The 22,398-nt window shown below is 35.2% G+C and overlaps 1 protein-coding gene across 1 annotated transcript; it reads right to left on the bottom strand.

Annotated features, from left to right (window-relative positions):
- Positions 1 to 6,343: 6,343 nt before the first annotated feature.
- On the bottom strand, positions 6,344 to 7,488 carry PABPC4L (poly(A) binding protein cytoplasmic 4 like). Its single transcript, XM_045550688.1, has one exon. The coding sequence runs from the start codon at positions 7,454 to 7,456 to the stop codon at positions 6,344 to 6,346; it is 1,113 nt and encodes a 370-aa protein (XP_045406644.1). The 5' UTR covers positions 7,457 to 7,488.
- Between the last annotated feature and the right edge of the window lie 14,910 nt (positions 7,489 to 22,398).

Below are 22,398 nucleotides of genomic sequence, written 5' to 3'. Positions count from 1 at the left end.
TGCTAATCAGACGGGGCGGAGGGCTGGCTTCGGTGGTGATGCCAGTCATGGGGAGTGGCTGTGGGTGCAGGTGGGGTTTCGCTCACCTGCCCGCTGCTCACCTCCTGCTGTGCGCCTGCTTCCTGGCCTGGAATGGACAGGTGCCGGTTTATGGCCCCGGAGGTTGGGGACTGCAGATCTATACAATGTAAATGTCATTTGTATGAGTACTATGTATAAAATATTAGTGAACATAATGGTGAATAACACTAAATTATAATTTCTAATACCTCCTATGGCAATTCAGTAAAATGTGTCAAAACAGTTGAGTTACAATTCTAAGAATTGGCTTGTATTCAAATTGAAGCATTTCTTTAATTAACAAAGACTTGCTGGAATTACTATTATAAAGGCTTACTTTAACTTCAAGGAACTAGGACTGGCAATATATCAAAAGTTGTAGTGCATTGGTATGCCGTTGGCACATGTTCAAAGATGAAATGGAATGTAAATCAAAATTGTGATGCACTACAGACTGTCAGATACAGCTTCCTGAGATACGAAAATCCCATCAGCAATACTGATTTGAAAAATAAAAACAAACAAAAAATATGAATCATGACCAATATTCACTGAATGCAAAAAAACCCTCAATAATTATATCCACTATATCAATGACATTGCCTTTGGAACTCAAATGTGCTGTTAGCATTTGGCAGAACTTCAAAATGGGGAATTTTAATATCTAAGGTGAAGTAAATAGAAATGGATTAACAAAATCTTATGCAACATTATTGTACAAATTGCCAATATCCCTCAGAAGTTAAGTGTTTACTATAGTAAAGAATGCCACTAAGAGGATAATTTTTCTTCTCTTACTAGATGGATTCAATTGTTTTGTTCAGAACTTCAGTTTAATTACAAGCATTCTGTGGACTCTAAGATAGACATGACCATGAGACAAAACCAACACATAGCTATAAATATTTCCTTTCAGCAAACATGCAAAATAATCTGACCTTAATGAATTCAAATCAACTGTATTTGTAACTCGGAATTGTTAATATATATGTCTATATATACATTATATATACACATTTATACACACATGTACATTACATATACACACACCACATATATAATATTGCTTATATATAACTTATATAACTTATTGGTTAAATAAATTAGTGTGACTGTCTTAGGATTATGCATTTGTGTAATACAGAAAAAATAGATTGAAAAGATTTAAGTACAAGTTTGTTAATTCATGTCATTTGAATGTACTAGTTAAATTTTCTTGCTAAAGGACCTATTAATAAAAACTTTAGTAAAGAAAATGAGCACTCACTAATTTATTTTTGTGATTAAGCAGATTTTATATATTGGGGCCATTTTGTAGGTGTGAAACTTTTTAGAATTTTCTTAGGATTTATTTGTTACATTATCAGTAGGAATTGTTCTTTTTAAATTTTTTTTTATAGACTATCATAATAATTGGTGGTATATACAGTAAATTAAGAGTACCTTTCCTCTGGTGGTACAATTCTAAGATATTAATATATATGAAAACATGTTGGGCTTAGACTATACTGAATTAAAACTCAAGAAACCAATAACATTAACTGAAACATTATATTGACAATTTGTAAACTCTTGATAACTGTTGTTGGTGGAAACCTACATAGGTAACCAAATTGAATCTGATCTTTTCAGTTAGACCTAAGAGAGTATGATACCACGTCACACAAGTCCCACTACAAACAAAAACAAATTTAATTTTATCCATAACAACACTATACAATTGCATAATATATTCCCTAGGATTGTACAAGATGACATAGAGGAAAATTGTCAACTTCACTCAATGTTGAAACTATTTCAAGGAAGAAAATGGGATTCTAAGCACTATGTGGAAGCATGAGATAAATGAAAAAGAAAGAAAATATCAAATAATTACTGAAATTCCAAATTAGATATAAATAATGAAAAATATCCAAAGTTTAGTGGATGCATCACCCACATCAATTTCTACTCTTATTTCTTCCCATCATAACCTCATTCCATACAGAAATGGAAAGTTGACTCCTTCCCCAATTGCAATGTCAGATCTTGTTGAATCCATGTACCAATATTGGATAATGAGAATTGAGGGGGGAAGTTTTTATAAGGTTTTTAGGAAAGATATCACCTCTGAATATTGTTGTGCCTGAGTGTGATGACAGGAATTCCTGCAACCGTACTGCTACCTAGCAGATGATTAAGCCAATATATGGAAGCAAAAGTGTCAGGAGTCTCCTGGAGAAGTGGTACCAAAGCCCTGACATACTATGCCTGAAGATACCTTAACTCTGAACACTTTGTTAGGCAAAATCTCCATTTCCAGTTTAAGCTGGTATTTTTTGTTCCTTGAAGCTAAAAGTATTCTAAGGATATTTAATTTGTTCTATTTTTAAAAATGCAGATTTAAAAAATTATCTTTTCTCTATTGTCTATTTTTTTAGGTTACATTATGAGGCATATTTCCAAATGTCATACAAGTAACCTAATTCTAAACACTCAACATGTTTGCTAAATATTCAACAATCAAATTTGAAAGTGTCTTTAAAATAGTTAATTATTCAACATAAAAAGTTGATCTTTATTAGTGTTTTCTTTTCAATTATTGCCCTATAATTATGAGTAACTTAAAAAAGAAATACTAGTTCATATAGGAATGGGCCTTTAAAAACATGAACTATAAGTATCTTTATTTAAACACATAAGCAGTTTTCAGTTTATTCTTAAAAGAAACTAATCTTTAAAAAATTAGAAATAATACTAAAATGAATAAAAATCATTTTCAGACATGTCTTCACCATTGAAATATTAGGTTTTATTTCATATTTTCTCAGTGGCTATACAAAAATATTGACAACATGAAAATACCAATATTAAACAACTTTAAAAATTTTATCTTTACCAACTAGAAATTTTCATTTAAAATTTTAAAAATAAAGTGTCAAAAGGCATATAGTTATGGAACTGGCTTTAGACATAAGCAGATATTTAAACAGACTTGGCAATATTAATAGGGAGAGAGAGGTTAGAGTGGAAACAGTGGCTCAAGGCATGTCTATGTAAATTAGCTTTACTGGAATGCTTACCAGAAAAGTGAAGATTCCACATATTTATCACGGCACTTGGGCACAAAAGATTTAATCTTCTTGAAAGAATGAACCTCTCTGTCAACTAGGATGACGTGATATCATTACACACAAAATAAAAAATTTAAAATGAAAAAAATTTAAATAAATTTATCAAGGAAATCCACAGGATCATTAATTTTTTTAAGTTGACTTAGTCATTTCTCACAGTAAATGCTGGAAACAAGTAATTTTTACTAAGATGGTAGATTATTGTGTCATTAAGCTAGACATCTGATATCATGTCCTAGTAACTCCTAGTATACATGAGAGGAAAACTCAGGTTCCCGATATTATGTTCATAATATATATAAGCATTATCAAATATTGCTCAAATATTGGAACATTTTTATAGATTATCCAAAATAAAATGTCAAGACTGGACACACCAACTACATTTCCCAGTCTTCTTGTTTGGTAGCCTCCCTTAACACATCTCTGCTTTTGATGTAAACATTTCTCAACATAGTGATTCAGAAAGCCAATGAATTAGAATTGGCATGAGTTCCACATAAATTCTTATAGTGTATAAGTATTTACCAAAACATACGTTAATGAAGGTCAAAAAGCAAGACACTTTTAAAAGGTTTACTATAGGTTTTGTATAAGGTACTTTGTGAACAAATGTTTTAGATGTATTGAGAATATGAAACTCTGAAAGCAATAGAAAACAATACAGATGTGTGTGTGTGTATATATTTAGGGTGTTCAAAATGTTTTGAAGCATGACATCAAAGCCATCTAAGTAAAAGACTGAAAATTTTGAGCTTAAAATTTAACTTTGGAACAACCTTTAAAACTATAAAGGAAGTGAGACTATCAAAGGGGAAAGTCTAAAATGTCCTTAATTTGCAAAGAAATCTAACAAGTCCATGTAAATAAACACTCCAACAGGAAAACAGATTAAGATCATGAAACATTAACTCAAAATATGAAAATATAAATGGCCAATAAATACAAGAAATGCTGCTTAACTTTTGTAATTTAAAAAAAGTGAAATAAAGCAATGGTAAAATATTTTGTTCTACATATCATGTTGAATTGGCCAAAAACTTAAACAAAAGCTCTTGTTCCTTAGAGTATATGGAAATGGGCATTTCCCTCCACTGAAAATGGAAATATAAGTGGCACAAGTTTTCTAAACAGCCCTTGGACCATACTTATCAAAATTATTTTTAAAAATTGCTTGCTTTTTTAACCATTAATTCTACTTCTTAGGAAAATAATTAGATATTTGCACACATGAGTTTGCAAGGATGTTTACCTCCAAGTTATTTATGAAAGAGGGAAAAAAAGGAAGAAACAATCTAGCAACATATATGTCTACCAATAAGAAATTAGTTCTATTATAGTACACTCATTGTACAAAAGATAAAAGTTATTAAAATTATAATGCAATAATTAATTGTGGACTTGGAAGTTGACCATAGCATATTGTCAAATTAAGAAAGCAATATCAAACAAGATTTGTAATATGACTCTATTTTCCTTAAATTATCTATGTGTATATGTATAGAACAAATTTAGGAGAATATGCAATAAATTTTAACAGAGACTCTGTTTGCATAATAGGATTATATACTACTCTTGTTAATTTTTCATTGTCCATATTTTTTAATTGACTGAAAGATTTTTAATTTAGAAAATGTGCAATGTACATATAATTTCTACAAAAATAAAAAGAAACAAATTTTTCTCATTCATAGCTAAAGAAAAATATTTAGTATTTCTTTCATATTAGTAATATATGAAACAGAAGATTTCAATGTATAGTTACAAGAAGCAACTAAGCCAAGAAAAAACACTAAAACAGCAACAACAAAACCATTTTCTACACACCTTTGGTATGAGTGAATCAGAATTTTTAAAGTAATTATTTAAATGTAAATAAATAACTCTTGCCTCTATTTCCAAAAGAATTTAAAGCAGCACATATTAAAAGCTAATATCATAAAATCCTTAAGAAAAATATAAAAAGAAGCTGAGTAATACAGAGGAAAGGCAGGATAGAAGGGAAGATCTGGGAATAGGACTAAAACAAAAATTATACTGGAAAACAGGCTAAGCAGTGTAACTTTAATTTATCAGAAAATCAGTTAGTGAGTTTCTGATCAATCAAGTTAATGGGTTATATAACTCTTCACAGTCTAATAAAAGGAGACATAAAATCATAAAAATAGAGAAATTTAACTTTTCTGAACCCTGAGAGACTATGACTATATGAAATAATATAAAACAGATTTTAAAAGTTTTCAAACTGAGTTTCTATGTTCTCTATATATGACTTTTATAATATTGGTATATGGCAAAAACTTAAGGCACAATATTAAGCTGTATAGGTATGATAAGATTTAAGACAAGGCCAACTTTGGATCATCTGAATTAATACAGGTTTATAACTTAAGGAATGTAGAAGTGAGTGTTTTATAATGCAAGTCACAATTTAGATAACTAGCAAGTACCTTATTATAGTCAACTAATGGAAGGAATAACAAAGTATCCCAGAAAAGCAGTTTGTAGGCAACATGAAAACTTTTCAACACCTTAATTTAAGCCATCAAGAAAACAAACATATTAGGATATAAATTTCAAAGAAATTCAATTATATCCTAATACTTTAAGCATTAATTCAAAATGAATTTAGGTATTTAACTGAACTTGTAAAACTAACTTATAAACTTTTGATTTCTCAAAAAAAAAAAAAATCCTGGATGAAAAATTAGAAAACTTCTGTTTGGAAAAATAAATTACTTTGGAATCCTTAGGCATAAGAACTATTTTGAGCATATTTTCATAGAAGAAATTAAAGATAGCAATATTATTAAAACAAGAAAGAAAATATGCAATAAGCTCAAATAATTACCTCATTTCAGTTGGTTCAAAATGTAATAAAATATACCTAATTATACTTATTGTTATGAATACTTCACATCAAAATAAGAAAAATATACAATATTGCAATTAGAAAATATGCCTCTGTAAATGAACTAAACTTTTAAGATTCATTTATTTTTTCCACAAAAAAAAAAATGGCATTGTATAAAAAACCTTCCAATACAAAATTTACTAAACTAAGCTGCCATCAGGTGGGATTTGAAATTTACTGAGGACAATTCAGGCAGAGATAACTATCCTTTCCCCACATGCTGCAAATACTGGCTGGTGAGGTAAGTCTTTCTTTCCTAGTGCCTCTGGGCCAGGGCAATGCTGAGGGGTTTGGAGCCCAAGATGCGGCCATTCATCTCAGTCATTGCTTTAGTAGCCTCCTCAGGAGAGGAGAAGCAGATCAAGCCAAACCCTTTGCTTTGACCTTCTTCTTGCATTACCTTAACTCTGCTAATTGATCCAAATGAAGAAAATTCCCTTCGTAGTGTTTCATCATCAATGGTGTCATCAAGGTTCTTAATATAGAGCTTTACCCCCTGGCACCCACGAAGTCTTTCCTTTTTCAGCTGCGCAAACATTTGCTTTAACTCAGCCTGTCGCTCTACTTTCTTTTGTGCCCGGCCTACAAAAATCAGCTGCCCATTTATATCCTTGCCATTCATTTCTTCAACTGCCTTTTTGGCAGCCTCATGGCTATCAAAACTCACAAAGCCAAAGCCTTTGGATTTCCCACTGGAATCTGTCATCACCTTAACACTCAGGGTTTTGCCATATTTGCTGAAAACTCCTTTTAGTCTCTCATCATCCATGTCTTCTCCAAAGTTTTTGATGTAAACATTGGTGAATTCACTGGCTTTGTTTCTGAGTTCCGCTTCCCGATCTTTTCGGTTTTTGAATCTGCCAACAAACACCTTGCAGTCCTTGAGCAGCTTTCCATTCATTTCCTCAATGGCCCTGTCTGCAGCACTCTGGTTCTGAAAGTGCACAAATGCATAGCCCTTGGAGCCTTGGTCATCACTCATCACCTTGGAAGACAGGATCTTTCCAAAAGCTGAAAAATGTTCATAAAGGGTTTTGTTATCGATGGATTTGTCCAGATTCTTAATGAACACGTTCCCAATTCCAGATCTCCTCAAGTAGGCGTCACGTTGAGACCACATGAGACGGATGCACTTGCCTTTTACCATGTCAAAGTTCATCGTGTCCAGGGCCTTCTGAGCATCAGCCAGCTGCAAGAAGTTCACGTAGGCATAGCCCAGGGAGCGGCGCGTGACCGCGTCCCTGCAGATGCGGATGGACAAGACAGGCCCCACAGTGCTGAACTTCTTGAACAGCAGGTCCTCGGTGACATCCCCATGCAGGTCACCCACATAGAGGGAGGCCATGCGGTACTTGGCTGCCACATTCATCTCCTTGCTCCTCACCAACGTGGGCCTATCCCCGGGTCGTGGAGCAACGCCTGCGAGAGGGACACTAGGCCACAGCTCAGGCCTGGCTCAAGCGTGGTGGCCTCGGGATAACCACTGGGAGGCCAAGCGGTGGAGTTCCAGTACTGCTCCTCCAGCTTAGGCAACAGCCTCATCAAAAAGCCCCACAGCAACCAATCTGACCCTCCCTGGGAGCTGGCAACAGAACTTGGAAATCTCAAAGAGAGGTTATCAGGGCAAGAATTCCTTGCGCTGCAATTTGTGAGGACACTTTGAAGTGGCGGGCTGGCCCTCCATTTGAGCGAGCATTCTTCCCAGACACCCTCGTCGCGAGTTTCTGAATAAAAACAGGCCTCGCTCACGCTGGTTTAAGTTACAGCCGCCCAGGGAAGAACCGCGCAGGCGGCGGCGGAGGCGGCGGTCCGGGCGGCTGGGCGCGGGCTGCCAGGTCGGCCCCGGCGGCCCCGACCCTGCGCGGTGCCGGGTTGTGCGGGCGCCTTCGCCGAGGCGCGGCCGGGAGCGAGGCGGGCGCCCAGGAGCACCGGGCGACCCTCCGACCCGCGGACTCGCGCGGCGCCCGCCGCTCGGGCGCGGGGGGGGGGGGCAATGGGGAAGCGGACAGACCGACGGACGGAGGGACGGACGCGCGGGCCGGGCCGGGCAGGGCCGGGGGCTCACCGGGGCCGCGGTCGGCCGGGGGCGGGCGGGAAACCCGGAACTCGCGCGCTGAACTTCCCGCGCACACGCTGCCAAGTGGGATGTTTTCTTTTTAATAGTTTTTGCGAACGTTTTTGTTTCCCCCCCGCCCCTCTTGCACATTTCCCACCCCTCTCCGAGAGCCGAGCCGGGAAGCCGGAGGCGGTGATTTGGGTGGAGAGAGGCGGCCGGGGGGAGTGGCCCCAATAACCCACCCGCCCGCGGGGCTCTGCTCGGGTCTAAGGCAAGGAGCGTTTCCAAACGTGGATCGCGGCCTGTCGCTTCCTAGCTCCAAAGCCTCCAGTGGCTTCCTCTGCGTCCTGGATAAGTTCCAACATCCGCACCTTGTCCTATTGTTTCTGTAGGGTTCTTGTCATGTTCCAGCCTCAACTGCTGCTTAGTTGCCCTTACAAAACTCGAAGACACACTCACCTTTCTTCAGGGCCAACTTTATAAAAATGTGTCTTTCAGGAATCAATTTAAATGCTCTTTCCAAGTAAAATGTTTCCCTAAACCCCTTCTGAAAGTTTTTCCCTCTTAAAAACTCCTACAATTCTTTCCTAGCGTTTGTCTCATGACAATGTATTTTACATTCCGTGACAGTGGGGGCCATGCGCATTTTATTCTCAGAAACTTGCAGAAATGGGGTGCCCAATATTTATTGAATGAATCAAATGTATGAAATAGACGAGATATTTTAACCTGAGGTTGATTTCACATCTAGAGACATAGAGATAATGTCCCTTAACTCAGAGAATATTTTAAGTCTGAAATGAATTAATAGATTTGGAAACGTCTAACCCGGTATCAAGTACGAAACCAGTTTCTAGTAGCATTGGTTTCATTTCTTTTAGTATTACATAAAATTCTTTAATATCATTCTAATAAAACCTTAACATTTGAATTATACTGCATCTGAGGGAGTCAGAGTAAGACCTGCAAAATTGAACTGAGTGGATCAGTTTACATAAGGCAAAGTTTGTGTTTTTCAAACTTTAATAGACATGGCCATCACCTGGGAATCTTATTTAAAAGCAGTTTCTAATGTAGTAACTTGAGATGGACCTGAGATTCTACATTTCTAACAAGTTCCTGAGTGACGCAAATTCTGTTTGTCTTTGAACCACACTCTGAGTAGCAATACCTTAAAGCTAAATGAGTGCCCGTTTAGTGGGATCTTTTTTTAATGTAAGGACTAGAATACTAAAAAAATATTTTTTTCTTTCAGAAAATAATGATACTCAGCAAAATTAATTCTCAGTAATACATAAATAAATTGGAGCATGATTTTCAGTATAAAGTCCAAATTGCTTTTAACCTATCTAAAATTTGATTTGATTCCTCTCAAATCCTAATTAGTGGTTTTTGTTTGTGAATTTTATTCTGATGTGTGTTGTTCCTGTATTATAATTTGTTCAAGTAAATAAATGGAGCGATCTTTTCTTCAACCATATCTTCTAGACTGCAATTTTAAAAAGGATGTAATTGGTGGATACCATTAATGGATTTGGACAACACTCCAGCACATACTTTAAAAATTCAGACACTATTTGGTATTGTTAAAAGTAAATTGAACAGTTCTCAGCATACTCAATATTATTGGATTATTTTTAAAGAAAGTTCCTCAATGTGTAGTTCTTGAGAATTTAGTCTCAAGATTTTTTTATTTCTAGAAAATATGCCTAAGTGCATTAGTCCTTTGTACAACAATATTTCAGCAATACCAAGATACCGACATATTTCAAGAACTCTTGGCTTTTTATTTTATTGTACAGTGTTATCTTCATGCAACATTTTGTGAAAAATGAGGAAGAGTTTCCAAATTCAGAATTTAGTCCTATATTCTGGTCTCTAATCAACTTACATACCATTGGTACAAACCTCAATTTGCTGACCCTTAATCATGCTCCTTCCAATTTATTCTACTCATTATATTGTTTTTAATTTTATATATTAACAAACTATTCTTAAGCATATATGATTCTTTTCTTTAATTGTCTAAATATTTTTGTCAGTTGTGTTCATTCAATAATTTCTTCACTTGGGATGTCTTGTACATTTGCTCTTTCTTTCCATCCCATCGCTACTACCTTTGCTTCATTTCCTCATGTATTATTACATAAGTCTTATTCACCCATCTTCTCTGATTCAGTCTGTTTATATGCCAGTCCATCTTTCATTTTGCTACCAGAATAATTTCACTAATGTCTCTTTCATAATATTTTAGTAAAAAATAACAAATGACTTCTAAGACTTTGCAAAAACCTGTCCTCTTCTAACTACATATATCTTCTGTCAAGCTAATCTGTCATTTGTTTTATATGCACATGTTGTTAATTCCTTTAAAAATATCTTCCACCAATCCCACTACTGCGTATATATCCAAAAGAAAGGACATTGAGATAGCAAAGCAAAGAGATATCTGCGCTCCCATGTTTATTGCAGCACTTTTCACAATAACCAAAATAATGAAGTCAACATAAGTGCCCATCAACAGATGGATGAAGAAAATGTGTTATATATAACCAATAGAATATTGTTCAGCCAAAAAAAGAATGAAACCTTGTCATTTGCAACAATATGGATGGAACTGGAAGTCATTATGTTAAGTGAAATAAACCAGGCACAGAAAGACAAATATCACATGTTTTCACTCATATGTAGAGGCTAAAAAAGTGGATCTCATGAAGATAGAAGATTGGCAGTTAGTAGAGGCCAACAATGGTGGAGAAGGATGAAGTGAGTTTGGTTAATGGATACAAAAATACAGTTAGATATAAGAAATAAGGCCTAGTGTTCATTATAGTAAACGATAATCTTTTGTATATTTCAAATAGCTATAAGAAAATAATTTAAATATTCTAAGCATAAAGAAAAGATAAATGTTTAATGTGCTGGATATCCCAATTTCCCTGATTTTATCATTATACATTATATGAACGTATCAAAATGTCACGTGAACCCCCAGAATATGTACATCTATTACATATCAGTTAAAAAACATGTTCTCAAAAAAATCCTTTTTCCCCAATAATTATCCAAATTCTACCATCCTTGAGCCATGTTTTCTCCAATGATTTTTTTCTCTTAATAGTCCAGCTAACACTGATTACTTTTCCTTTTCTGAAATGATTTATTTAATATGTGCATTCCATGTATGTACTTAATTTTAGCATCAGTTCATTAGCTTTGATGGACCTTGACTTAATAATTAATGTCCCTTACGCTGTTGTCTTTTGCTTTCCTTAGCCAGTTGTTGTAATTCTTCTGTATATTGCTTATTTGCATGTCTTTTTAATTCCCCAAATATTCTGAAATTATTTCAATTAAATGTCAATATTTTGCCTTGTTTTGAAAATATTATAATTTTCCCAACCTTATGTTATTCAGCTCAATTACCTTTCAAGGTACAAGTTGGTTATGTGAGTGGCTTACAGAATTAAGAGGAAATAAGATTGCTTTTTTGCTTAAATTATAGGAAAACTGTCAGTGTTTCTATTCACTGATATTTATAACAATGGAGGTTATTGCTCAGTTTGGTATTTATTATGAAAAAATTAATAAATAGCTATTTTGAACATGGGGGGAAATGAATTTTAAAATAAAAATATGTTTTGCTCATTATATGAAAGTAGTCCCTGAAGTCTACTTGAATCATTGCTCAGATATAGTTAGCTATTAATAAAATTTTTCTTATTTTTGTTCAAAATGGTCTTTATTAGTCTTAATAGACAGCAATTAAGTAAATAAAACTTGCTTTTGTTACATTATGGAAATGCCATGTTTAACACTTACTACAAAGTATAATATTACACCTTTCATATTAGTTGGTTCATTATATTTCACAATAGTTATGGTCTCTTTCCAATTATAAGTGTTTTCTTATATTTTTTACCCAAATATAGTATTAACTTCTTTAGAATGAGGTATGTGGTTTACATTTCAGAGTCATTTTTCTCTATCTGGCACATATGGAAATATTCCATGCTTAATTACTAGTAGATCGTGATGAAAGGTTCAATTCAGACCAAAATATAGTTTATCACTAAAAATGTTAGGCATTACAGAAATAAAACTGAATAAGAGGTGACATTTTTCTCAAAAGCCTCATGGACTCTTATTAGAAAAAGAAACTGAACAAAAGTTCTCTAAAAAGGAATTTGAAGGAAAGGGACTCTATTCTAGTGAACGATTTGCCCACAAGGGAGAAACGCGGTGTAAAAGGAAGATGTGAGAACAAAGAGAGGATTTGGGTTTTACAGAAGTTCCTGCCCAGGTTCCCAATGAAAGTTCCCAATGAGGTCCGTTCGACAATGAAGGCTTGAACTTGCTTAGTTCTAATTGGTCAACACAGCTGAGTTCTAATTGATCTGTAGAGCTGAGCCTTTATTTGTTGGTTCAGGTGAGCTCTGATTGGTTGGTTTTGAAGCCAAAAACCAGAAGTCTCTGCCAAATGTTTCTCTCAAATGGGAAGTGGAGGAGGAAGCTTTCTGGCAACAGTTTATTTTGGCACTGACAGCAGGACCTGGTTTGGTTGGATCGTAGAAAGGGAGGTCCCGTGGTATACTTTTACATCTTTCTGAGAACAGAGTAGGGACCGCTCCCTAAACCCGCCTTGGCTTTCTAGCTCTGTTTTAATTTTGATAACCTCAGTTAGCCACAGGGAGTCCATTTTGTCTGTTAGCTGGGGGGATACTTTAGCAAAACCAAAACAATACATTTAAAACAATGTATAATTAATAGGCTAAAAATATAAAGGATATAAGCTTAACACAAAGGAGCTATGAATAATTCTTCCTTTAAAGGTTAAAAAAAGCTTTTGTAAAGAAGCTGGTACTAAAGAAGACTTAGATGTTAATCCAAGGGAAAGTTAGGGATAAGTAATGTTGGTATATCCAGTCTTTACTTAATATGCTGAAATACAAAGTCTGAAGGAGGAAGTGTCAGAAATAGAGACAAGGGAAGAAGACAGAGGTAATAGGCCAAAGAGCCTCAACATGGTAAGCTGTGATATGGATTTCAGTCTAAAAGGAGCTAGCGGAATAACTGATTTAAGAAGTGACATGTTTATATTACATTTCAGAAAGGTAATGTGAAGATAATTTGAAAGAAAACTGCTGGCAACATAGAGTCAAGAGAAGCAAGAAGCAGGAATAATATAAAGATCTATAATTGCCATTTTGTCTAATAGCCTCTGCAAAAGAGCGAAAGCACTTTCTTTTACAGCAACAACTATGTGTTACTTATATCCAATTATGGACTATTTTGAGTAGGAAAATGCATTTTAAAGTAAAAAATCTATGATATTAATTTGACCAAAATAGTTTCTGGAGTATACAAGAATTGTTTCTCTGATAGAGTCAGCTATTAAAATAGTTCTAAACATTGAGAATATGGTAGTTAATAAGCCAGACACAATTGGTGGTGGAAAATATTTATTTCATGTTCTAATCTATTACCCTCATATGGATGCCCCAAGGCCCTTCATGACTTTGTCCTTTCTACTTCAGTTGTACCCTCTTTACTTGTTCCAGAACACTGACTTCATCTTGCTGTTTGCCTTTGCTTTCCCATTAGCAATGCTGATCACCTCTCATAACACACATCCATTTTATTATTATGCCAAAAAGTCCCCAATCTCACCAGGAATAACGTTAAGGAAGAACAGAGAGAATGAAGAAGTCAGAGAATCCCCTCCTTGCTCAGGTATCTTTTATTCTACACTGCAGCCATTAGCATTAGTCAGTCAAATTCCTAACCAGAAAATAGTGCCCCAGGTTACACGAACTTAATCTCAAAACCTCTGGATTAAGATCTATGGGAGTCAATGTGGCAAAAGAAGTAGCACAGATTGGCAGGGTCATTGGGAGTTGATTCCTCACTCTCCTCCACACCTCATGTGTCTCCCCAAAAGAGAGACTTACTAGATAAATTGAACAGGCTGTTATCAGTTTAGTGTGGGTTAATTACCTTCCTCCTTGCCCTGCCCCAGGTCCAATTTTGTAATGGAGAAAAATGGTTTTATGATGCAACAACGTTTCTTCTTGGTCCCAGATTTTAGATGCAACTGACAAACTCCAAACAGCCAAAAAGTTCTGCCAAATATGACTAATGCCTGCAATTTACTAAATTCCATCATTAAAGCACAATCCTTTCTCAGGTAGCAATTCCTGGGATCTTACTTTGGTATGTAACTGCATTTTCTGGGGATTGCTGTTATGCTGAGCTGCCAGAACCACTAGTCAATTATGGGCTTAGAACTTGCCCTTCTGTTAGCTAGTGGCTATATGACATCTTCCCTATCAAATAGGCTTATTTGATACTTTTATTACACAGTACTCTCCCCCAACACACAGGACTACACACACATGCATACATGCATGCTCCCTAACACTACTGACACTCTCTAAAATGTAAATTCTATGAGGGCCAGAATTATGTCTGAAGTAGTTACCACTATATTTGCAATACCTAGAACATGGGCTAGCACACAAAAGTTTCTCAAAGCTTTTATCCACTTTGGGTGTGGGTAGACAATTCTTCATAGATCTCTCACATTTCCACACATCTTGTAAACAGAGGCACTGAGTGCCTTTGTTCTGGACTATGGTTTTCAGGATGTCTGTATAGCAAACAGCTTTGAAAGATATAGTATTTTTCTTTGAAGCAAAGTATAGGTTTGTTTACAGGCTTACAAGACAGAGATAATGTCTCTTTTGAGAACACTGAGGAGGTGTGTTTCCGGCCCACTCTAAAAGATTCAGTTTATCTAAGCTCAGGGTTACTCTCCTGTTATGCAACTCACTGTGAGTGCAGGTGTCACCTGGACCTCTGCTCATCACCCTGTGGGAATTTGTCTTGGGGACTGTTACAAAAAAACTTTTCATATGTTGGCTACTGCTATCGCTGTAATAACATCTTTGGCTCTGACACAGGAGCATTGCTTATTCTACCAGCATCGGTTAAACCACGGCAAATAACTTTTTATCTTATAAGTAGAGTAAAATGTCAGACTTTTCATGGTTCTTGACAGTTTTGGTGATAAAGATGGGATACTAACATAGACATAGCTTTCTGGAAGGAAAAGGTTAAGGGCAGGGAGATTTATGGGATTTGGTAGCAAAACTGTTGGACCAACTAATATCATCAATCAAGATAAAAAAAAAATGGTTCTCCAGTTTATTGCCTGTTACTTAGCAGGAATTGGGGTAGCTGAAGGCTAAGTACAGGAGAATGGACACAAAGCTATGCAAATGATGCCCACCTTGTTAATAAATCCCCAGGTTAGGGGACTTCCTTACTAATCTGATAGCTTCAGATCCATCCCTTTGAAACAATTAATACCAAAGCTAATTCAGGGCTGGCAGACAGTTCAGGCACTTTTACACAACAGTTACAGAGACTTGTACTTATACAGAGTGGAAAGAAAGGGAAAATCATGACTACTGTGGGAATTCAACAAGACAAAACAATAAAACTTTAGCTAGGTAGAGTCCTGGGTGGTGTATGTAAGGTTGTTAAGCAAGAATGGTAAATGCTGTGTCATCTCCTGACTTAGCTGCTCTTGAAGTCCATCATGCCAACCGTAGACCCATTCAATGAAAAAAGTAAAGGGTCTCCAGTTTTTTTGTTTTGTTGTTGTTATTTTAGTGGTTACCAACTTCTAGAAAAGAGCTTTGACACATTTAGGGAGATTTCTTTGAAACAGAAACCATAAATTATAGATGAATCAGTGATTAATATTCATGTTCATATTATCCTGATTAAATGTGAAGGTGACCCTCTGGAGAATAAATCACTGATCCAAAGAAGTTTCTGTAAATTCTTGCAGTAAGCTCCACTACCCTGGAAAACTCCCCTACCTGTTATATAAAAACAATTTGGAAACTTATGAGGTATTATTTTGACAATAGAGCAGAAGATATCTCATATTTAAAAGTTGTTCCTCTATAAGTCAAGCCCAAGTAAGAGAGTTTAGTCACTGAATGTGGCTATGCCCAGCAGCTAACCATTTCATTTGGCTATTTCCTGTGTAATGCTGAGGACAAAAATAGTCAGTTATATAGACATTTTATGAATAGTTGACAGTCTACCTTGTTCCTTCCTGAACATGATGCCATTTTTCCCCCTGTCATCACTGTGCTGGATTGGCTGGTGTGCTCTCCAGAAAGAAGTAGACTGGGCAAAAGGGGCTCAAGGTATTCAAAGTCTATTCTAATTCAACCAGCTGGATACTCTTCTTAAATTAGCATATTCCTATGTTGTACCAATAATGACCATTTGTTCAGTACGCTACTCACAAGTCCCTTTATTATGGTCCATGCTGATTAAAATATGGGACATATGGATAGAGTATGTTTCATGAATATGCCTTTGTCTCTCATATACCTGGACTTAATGGGTGAAAAGTTTGGGTGTAAGTAGGGTATGATTGGGAAAAAGGTGAATTTATTGCTCCTGAAACGGGCCACAGCAATTTTGTGGCAAAGGAGGAAGAGCAACAACCTAAGTAAGTACCCAGAGAATATCTCAGGAATCTTTCTGACCCTCTGAAATTTACATATGGATACAGTTGAAATCCTCTCCAGCTGCTCTGTGCCCAGAAGAGATGACCCCCAGAAAACCCACTACTCAAGAAAATTTCTGAGGAAATGAGGAAAAAAGAGTGGGAGAGAAGATTGATTTAGAACAAAGGGTCATGTTCCAGAAATACAAAATGGACACAGAAATCACATTTTAGAACAACTTGAGGAAAAAGGTTGTTTCTCTGGTGATCATATTTATGAACTTTTCTATGATTTTTTTTCCATTTGTGAAAGGAAAATTATGACATATGTATTGATGAAAAAATTGTCTGATATAAAGCCAACAATTACTGAGTGTTTACTGTGAATCATACTGTTATAAGCACGTTACCTAAATTACCACATTTAATTTTTATAAAACAGTATGTGGTAGATACTATCATTAGCTCCATTTACAGATGAAGATAATGAGGCACAGAGTTTAAATAACCTGGCTGGGGTCATTTGGCTCCAAACCCAGACAGTCTGACTCCATAGTCAGCTCTGTTCTTGGTGTCATTGGTGAGAAATGTCATGGGAGTCAACCTCTCACTTCAGACACTGCTGATCAGCCATCTTTGATGGCTGTTTCTGGAGAGGTAGGGAGGTGATGGTGGCCAGTGTTCTTTTACATTTGTAGCCAGTATTAGCTAACAGCTTCTGAAGCCTAGTTTACCTTTCTATTTGCCTACTATCCACTCTATGGACTTTTAATCCTCTTTAATATTCTGGCCCTTGTTACTTGACTCAGGTCTTCCTCCTTACACTGATCCATTGAATATTGTCCCTGACCTTAAGGACACCAGGAATCCTTCCCCAAGGACTATCCTCTTTGCCCTTTGCCCATCTCACTCTCTCCTAGCCCAACATCCTTTGCTTACCACTCCCTGAGTTTCAGTTTTACCGACATTATCCTCGTCCCCACCCCTCGCCCCCAGATAAAATGCAAACTGGACCAGAGCAGACATTCAGCTCCTCTTACAGCACAGGAGGACTGGGTAGCTACAACACTTTGACACGCAATTTCTGTTGGCAGACAATCTAAGCTTTGACAACTTTTTTATTAAACGAGAGTTTTTATTGATTTTTTTTATGTCATGTGCATTTTAAAATGTCATCAACAGCCCTCCATCTAGTCTTCACTGATATATTTTGTCTTTAAAAACATTTCAACCTTTTACTTTTCCTCTAGTAAACCACAATTTATTTGCTCTTCTTTTATTGATTATTAGTAGGTACTTTTTGTTTTATTGGTACTTTCATCCTTTTATGGCCATTAGAGTATTCATTTTAAATGGCTGTTTATTTCTGTCACTTCACAAACAAATAAATGGAAAATGCATTACTTGGTCATTGACTTACTTCATTCTGGATGCTGCCGTCTCTTTTGTGGTGAAGATGTAAAATTCTTTCAACAACTTAACTTCCAAAGACAAATTTCCTATTGGTTCCTATCGTTTTTTTATTTTGCCAACAATCTTACACTACCTCTGCTTTCTCTGTTTCTGAACTATGTTTTATGTCTTATCTAAGTGCTTTCTGCAATAATAATTCATTTAGCTGTTATGAAGCTCACGAGTGCTACAAAAAAGCACCATTTTGGAAATCATAGTCTAATTATTATAGTTGATATTTGCCCTTCCTTTAGCATTAAGTAGTGATGAGATTGCTTTTTTATCTTTTTCGTAGAAATATTAACTAATCTTCATGACCTATTTATAAGTGAGAGTAAAATGCTAAAAATAGGGCACATTGTAAGACACATATTTGGGGGAAAAAGCTGTATTATGTTGGAAAACAGGAGATATGAGGAGAAACTTATTATTGTCTTGAGAAAGTTTCAACATAATCTCTTTGCATTAAAGGACAGAACTAGTAACAGTTATATGAGGAACATTTAAGTGTAATTTGAGAAATCACTAAAAAGTAGATGAAGAATTATTAAATAAATTTCATTTCATTTAAAAATGAAAATTGGCTGATTTTTTGTAGTAACAAGTTTAAATATATGAGTATAATTTGTGCAAACACACAGCAGAACCTTGACAAAGGGAATTCCTTTGTGGGAGGCTGGAATAGATGATCTTGAGATTGTTTCCTACTTTATTATTCATGGTATGTTTTACAATTTTATGGAGACATGATATGAAATAATTAGAATCAGTGATCAAAATTTGTAAAAGTTTAAACTATATACAGAGATGTTTCATTTCTCTTGGATGTTTTGAATAGTTATGGTGGAAAGATTTTTTAAGAGTTTGTTAGGTGTCTAATCAGTACATATTGTCTTTTGTTGTTAGTTTCACATTATTTTCTATGTTTATAGTCTTTTCCATAAAGATGAGTTCTAGATGCATATTCATAAGACAATTTTCTTTAAAAGATTGATAAAAGCAATTATAAAGATTGATAAAAGCATTAATAACTATCATTAAAATTAAAATATTACATCAAAATTTTATTTCTACTTTTTTCTTAATTTTTGCATATACCAGGAAAGAATGTCAATATCTATAATTCTCAGAACCTGCATTTAAATATCTTCAGACTAGCTGAGTAAAATATACTTCTTGATTTTTGCAAGAGCAATTAGTATAATTCTTCTCTCAAGGATAGACTCTGGGTTTAGAAGACTAAAACTTTTCATAATGTATATGCACATATTTTTTATGCATGGATGTTTATGTGTTATATATAGCTATATGTTTGTGAGTGTATTTTTTATATTGAGCAGGGTAAAATAATATAGGAAATGTACAAGTGTAGCCAAATCCTCTCTTATTTAAGGATATGCTATTTGAGGTGATTGTTAATCCATATATAAAGCAGTTATGATCAACTCAGCCATGCTTCCAACAAACATTTGTTTGGTACTTGCCAAGCATTGTATTACATGCTGGTGAAAGAATGATATTAGACCCAAGTCTTACCCACAGGTGCATACAACATAGTGGAAGGAGGGAACAAACATATAAATATCTAAATAAATAAGTTATAATAAAATATTAATAAATATTTGTTCATTATTAGTACTTATCACACATTCACAGATGGTTTAATGTACTCCATTTGTATTTGTCTATTGTAATTATACCCAGCTTAATTGAGTGATCTTGGTAAAGTAGATGTTTAAGAAATATCATTGATTAAATAAATAGGTATTAATAAATTACTGAAATATATCTTGTATTCAGCAAAGCTGATAAACAGTATTAGGAAATCAAAATAAATAAAGACAAAGTTTTGATTTGTTAATGTGTTCCAAATTTGTTGGTAAAAATGGGTTTCTGAGGGATGACACTTAGATTTCCCATGTAAAAACTTTTTCTCTGCAATACTAAATTAATCCCATAAGCTACGATATAGTACAGTATTAGTTGAAAGGAATTATGAGCAGTTTACCTAACATAGTATAAGAAAAAGAAAGCTCCTTACCTGTACTAAAAAACATAAATGCACTTGACTTATTAACTTAGAATATTTAACATTGACTGAGAAATAAACAATAAATTCCAAATATTATTCTTCCTATTGCCATAAATATCTACTATTCTCCAGCACCCACCCCCAATCCACTATACTGAAATTGTGTCTTCTTTGCCCTTTGATGTTTATTTGGTGACAATATTGAAGATCTCAAAGACTGGCAGAAACTTAAAAAGTTAAAAATAATTTATTTGAGGGGTGATGAAATTGTAGCAATGAAAATCTGTGACTTCCCAAGCAACTTAATTAAAACCACTTTTTTCCCTAAATGACAAAAAGTTATATCAAAAAAGTAGGCTTAAAAATGCCCATGAAATACCAGCGAATGGTAGGTTAATTTTATTTTTTCTCATTTGCTGACTTGCATATATCAACTATTTTAAATGTCATCTCTTATCAGAAACAAAAAATTCTGTTCAGGATTTCAAATATACTTTGGTGACAATAAGTAGATTTTGCTGACAGGTGAAGAAAAGGAACACATGGAGTTTCTTAGAGTTCATTTCAAAAGATAAGGGCCTTGGATCCCCCAAAGTTCTTAATTTGAAACCCAGTTGAACACTTGTGAGCTGTATATCCATTGCCACATCACTTTACCTTTTTAAGCTTCACTTTCTTAATTTGTATAATTAGGTTACTGTCAGTCCTTCCTAACTTATACATTATGCTTGGCATATACAAAGCATTACACACACACACACACACACACACACACACACACAGATATAATGTTTAATCTTTTTACTTGAAATGGGCCTCTTACTACATGCTCTCAGTGAAAATCTAGCCACATGACAGTTGAGTACAGTGGCTAACAACCTGCCAAGTGAGTGGTAGGTAGAGTAGAGGAAATAAGAGTTCTTTATTGAAATCAAACAGTGAACTGATTTCATCAGTTTATCCTGCTAAACTTCTGACAAGTAAGTTAGGACTTGGGTTTCATGAGCAAACAGAGTGGGAATCCGTCCAGGATTCTACCTTTTATCGGTTCTGATAGAAATAATTACATAAAAAAAATAGGGATGTCTGTCTTTGCAAGGGAGAGAAATTTTGAAAAAGTAAATTTAAAAAGACGACATCGACAATGAAAGATGAGGGGGAGAAGAGAGGAAAACAATGGTAGAGAGAAGTTGAAATGACCTGGAGGGACAAGGGGATCTATGGGGATTTCACTGAAGCTACTAGGACATAGTTAGGAAGCCAAGGGGATGGGAGAACTGAGTGTTTGAGAAAGGCTGGGTTAGTTGGGAAGAATAGAGTACCATTTTCATCCTGTTAGCTCTAGAAGAATTTCTGTCCAGGTACCCATCCCACAGAATAAATAACAAAATCTTTTCTTCCCCTGTGTTTTATGAAAATGGTAGGGGAACGCGGACCTTAGGTTTTGTCTGTGTTCGTCTATTATTAGTATTCTGATAATCACTGGAAAATGCTACTATGTGACCAAAGGCTTCTTGAAAAACTTAAGGTACAGAGTATAATGTTGTATCTGAGAATGGTAGAGACCACCCTTATCTTGAGCCACATTAAGGGCCCTTGTTTTAAATACAGAACCTAAGATCATGGGTAAACCCACCAAATGCAAACACACAGAAACATAATATGTTATTATGTCAGTTACTCAAATTAGAATATTAAGATAGAAAATAGGCCTATAATTGGGGACTTTAGAAAAAGAAGGTCATATTGTAATATGAGGTCCACTCCCCTCTCTTCTCCTCCCTTCTTCTGGGAAAGAATATCCCAGGGTCTGGGCAGTCTCCCTCCAGGTAGATTTGCCTGGGGAGAATTGTCATGGCAATATTTAGGACCATGGCAATATTTAGGACCATGATTTATCTATGTTAGACCACCACAAAATCTCCAGTGCCAGGTAAAAACCAGAAAAATGGAGTTATATTTCCACGTATCTTTGAAAATCAAAATGCACTAAGCCAACCACTATGGCCACACTAGATGACTACTGTTCAATGTACTAAAAATAGTTCCTGCTCCTATATATGATGTGAGAAGTAAGGTCCATTTGTCATCAGTACCTTTTTTTTGTGAATTTCCCTCACAAACAAGAATTTTAATTAATATTGACTTGAAAGTTTTATATTTCATAAGATGTCAGAAATTAATCAATTTACATTTTCTTACAGTTAGTTTTTTGACATTTACAAGATTCTTGCTTTT

The sequence above is a fragment of the Lemur catta genome, chromosome 5, assembly GCF_020740605.2.
Source record: "Lemur catta isolate mLemCat1 chromosome 5, mLemCat1.pri, whole genome shotgun sequence".
NCBI classification, from domain to species: Eukaryota; Metazoa; Chordata; class Mammalia; order Primates; family Lemuridae; genus Lemur; species Lemur catta.
The sequence above is the reverse complement of the archived record's forward strand: the minus strand, read 5'-3'. Positions and strand labels throughout refer to the sequence as shown.

Coding starts and splice junctions, on each gene's coding strand:
- PABPC4L (XM_045550688.1), bottom strand. CDS start 7,456: ATGAATGTGGCAGCCAAGTACCGCATGGCCTCCCTCTATGTGGGTGAC.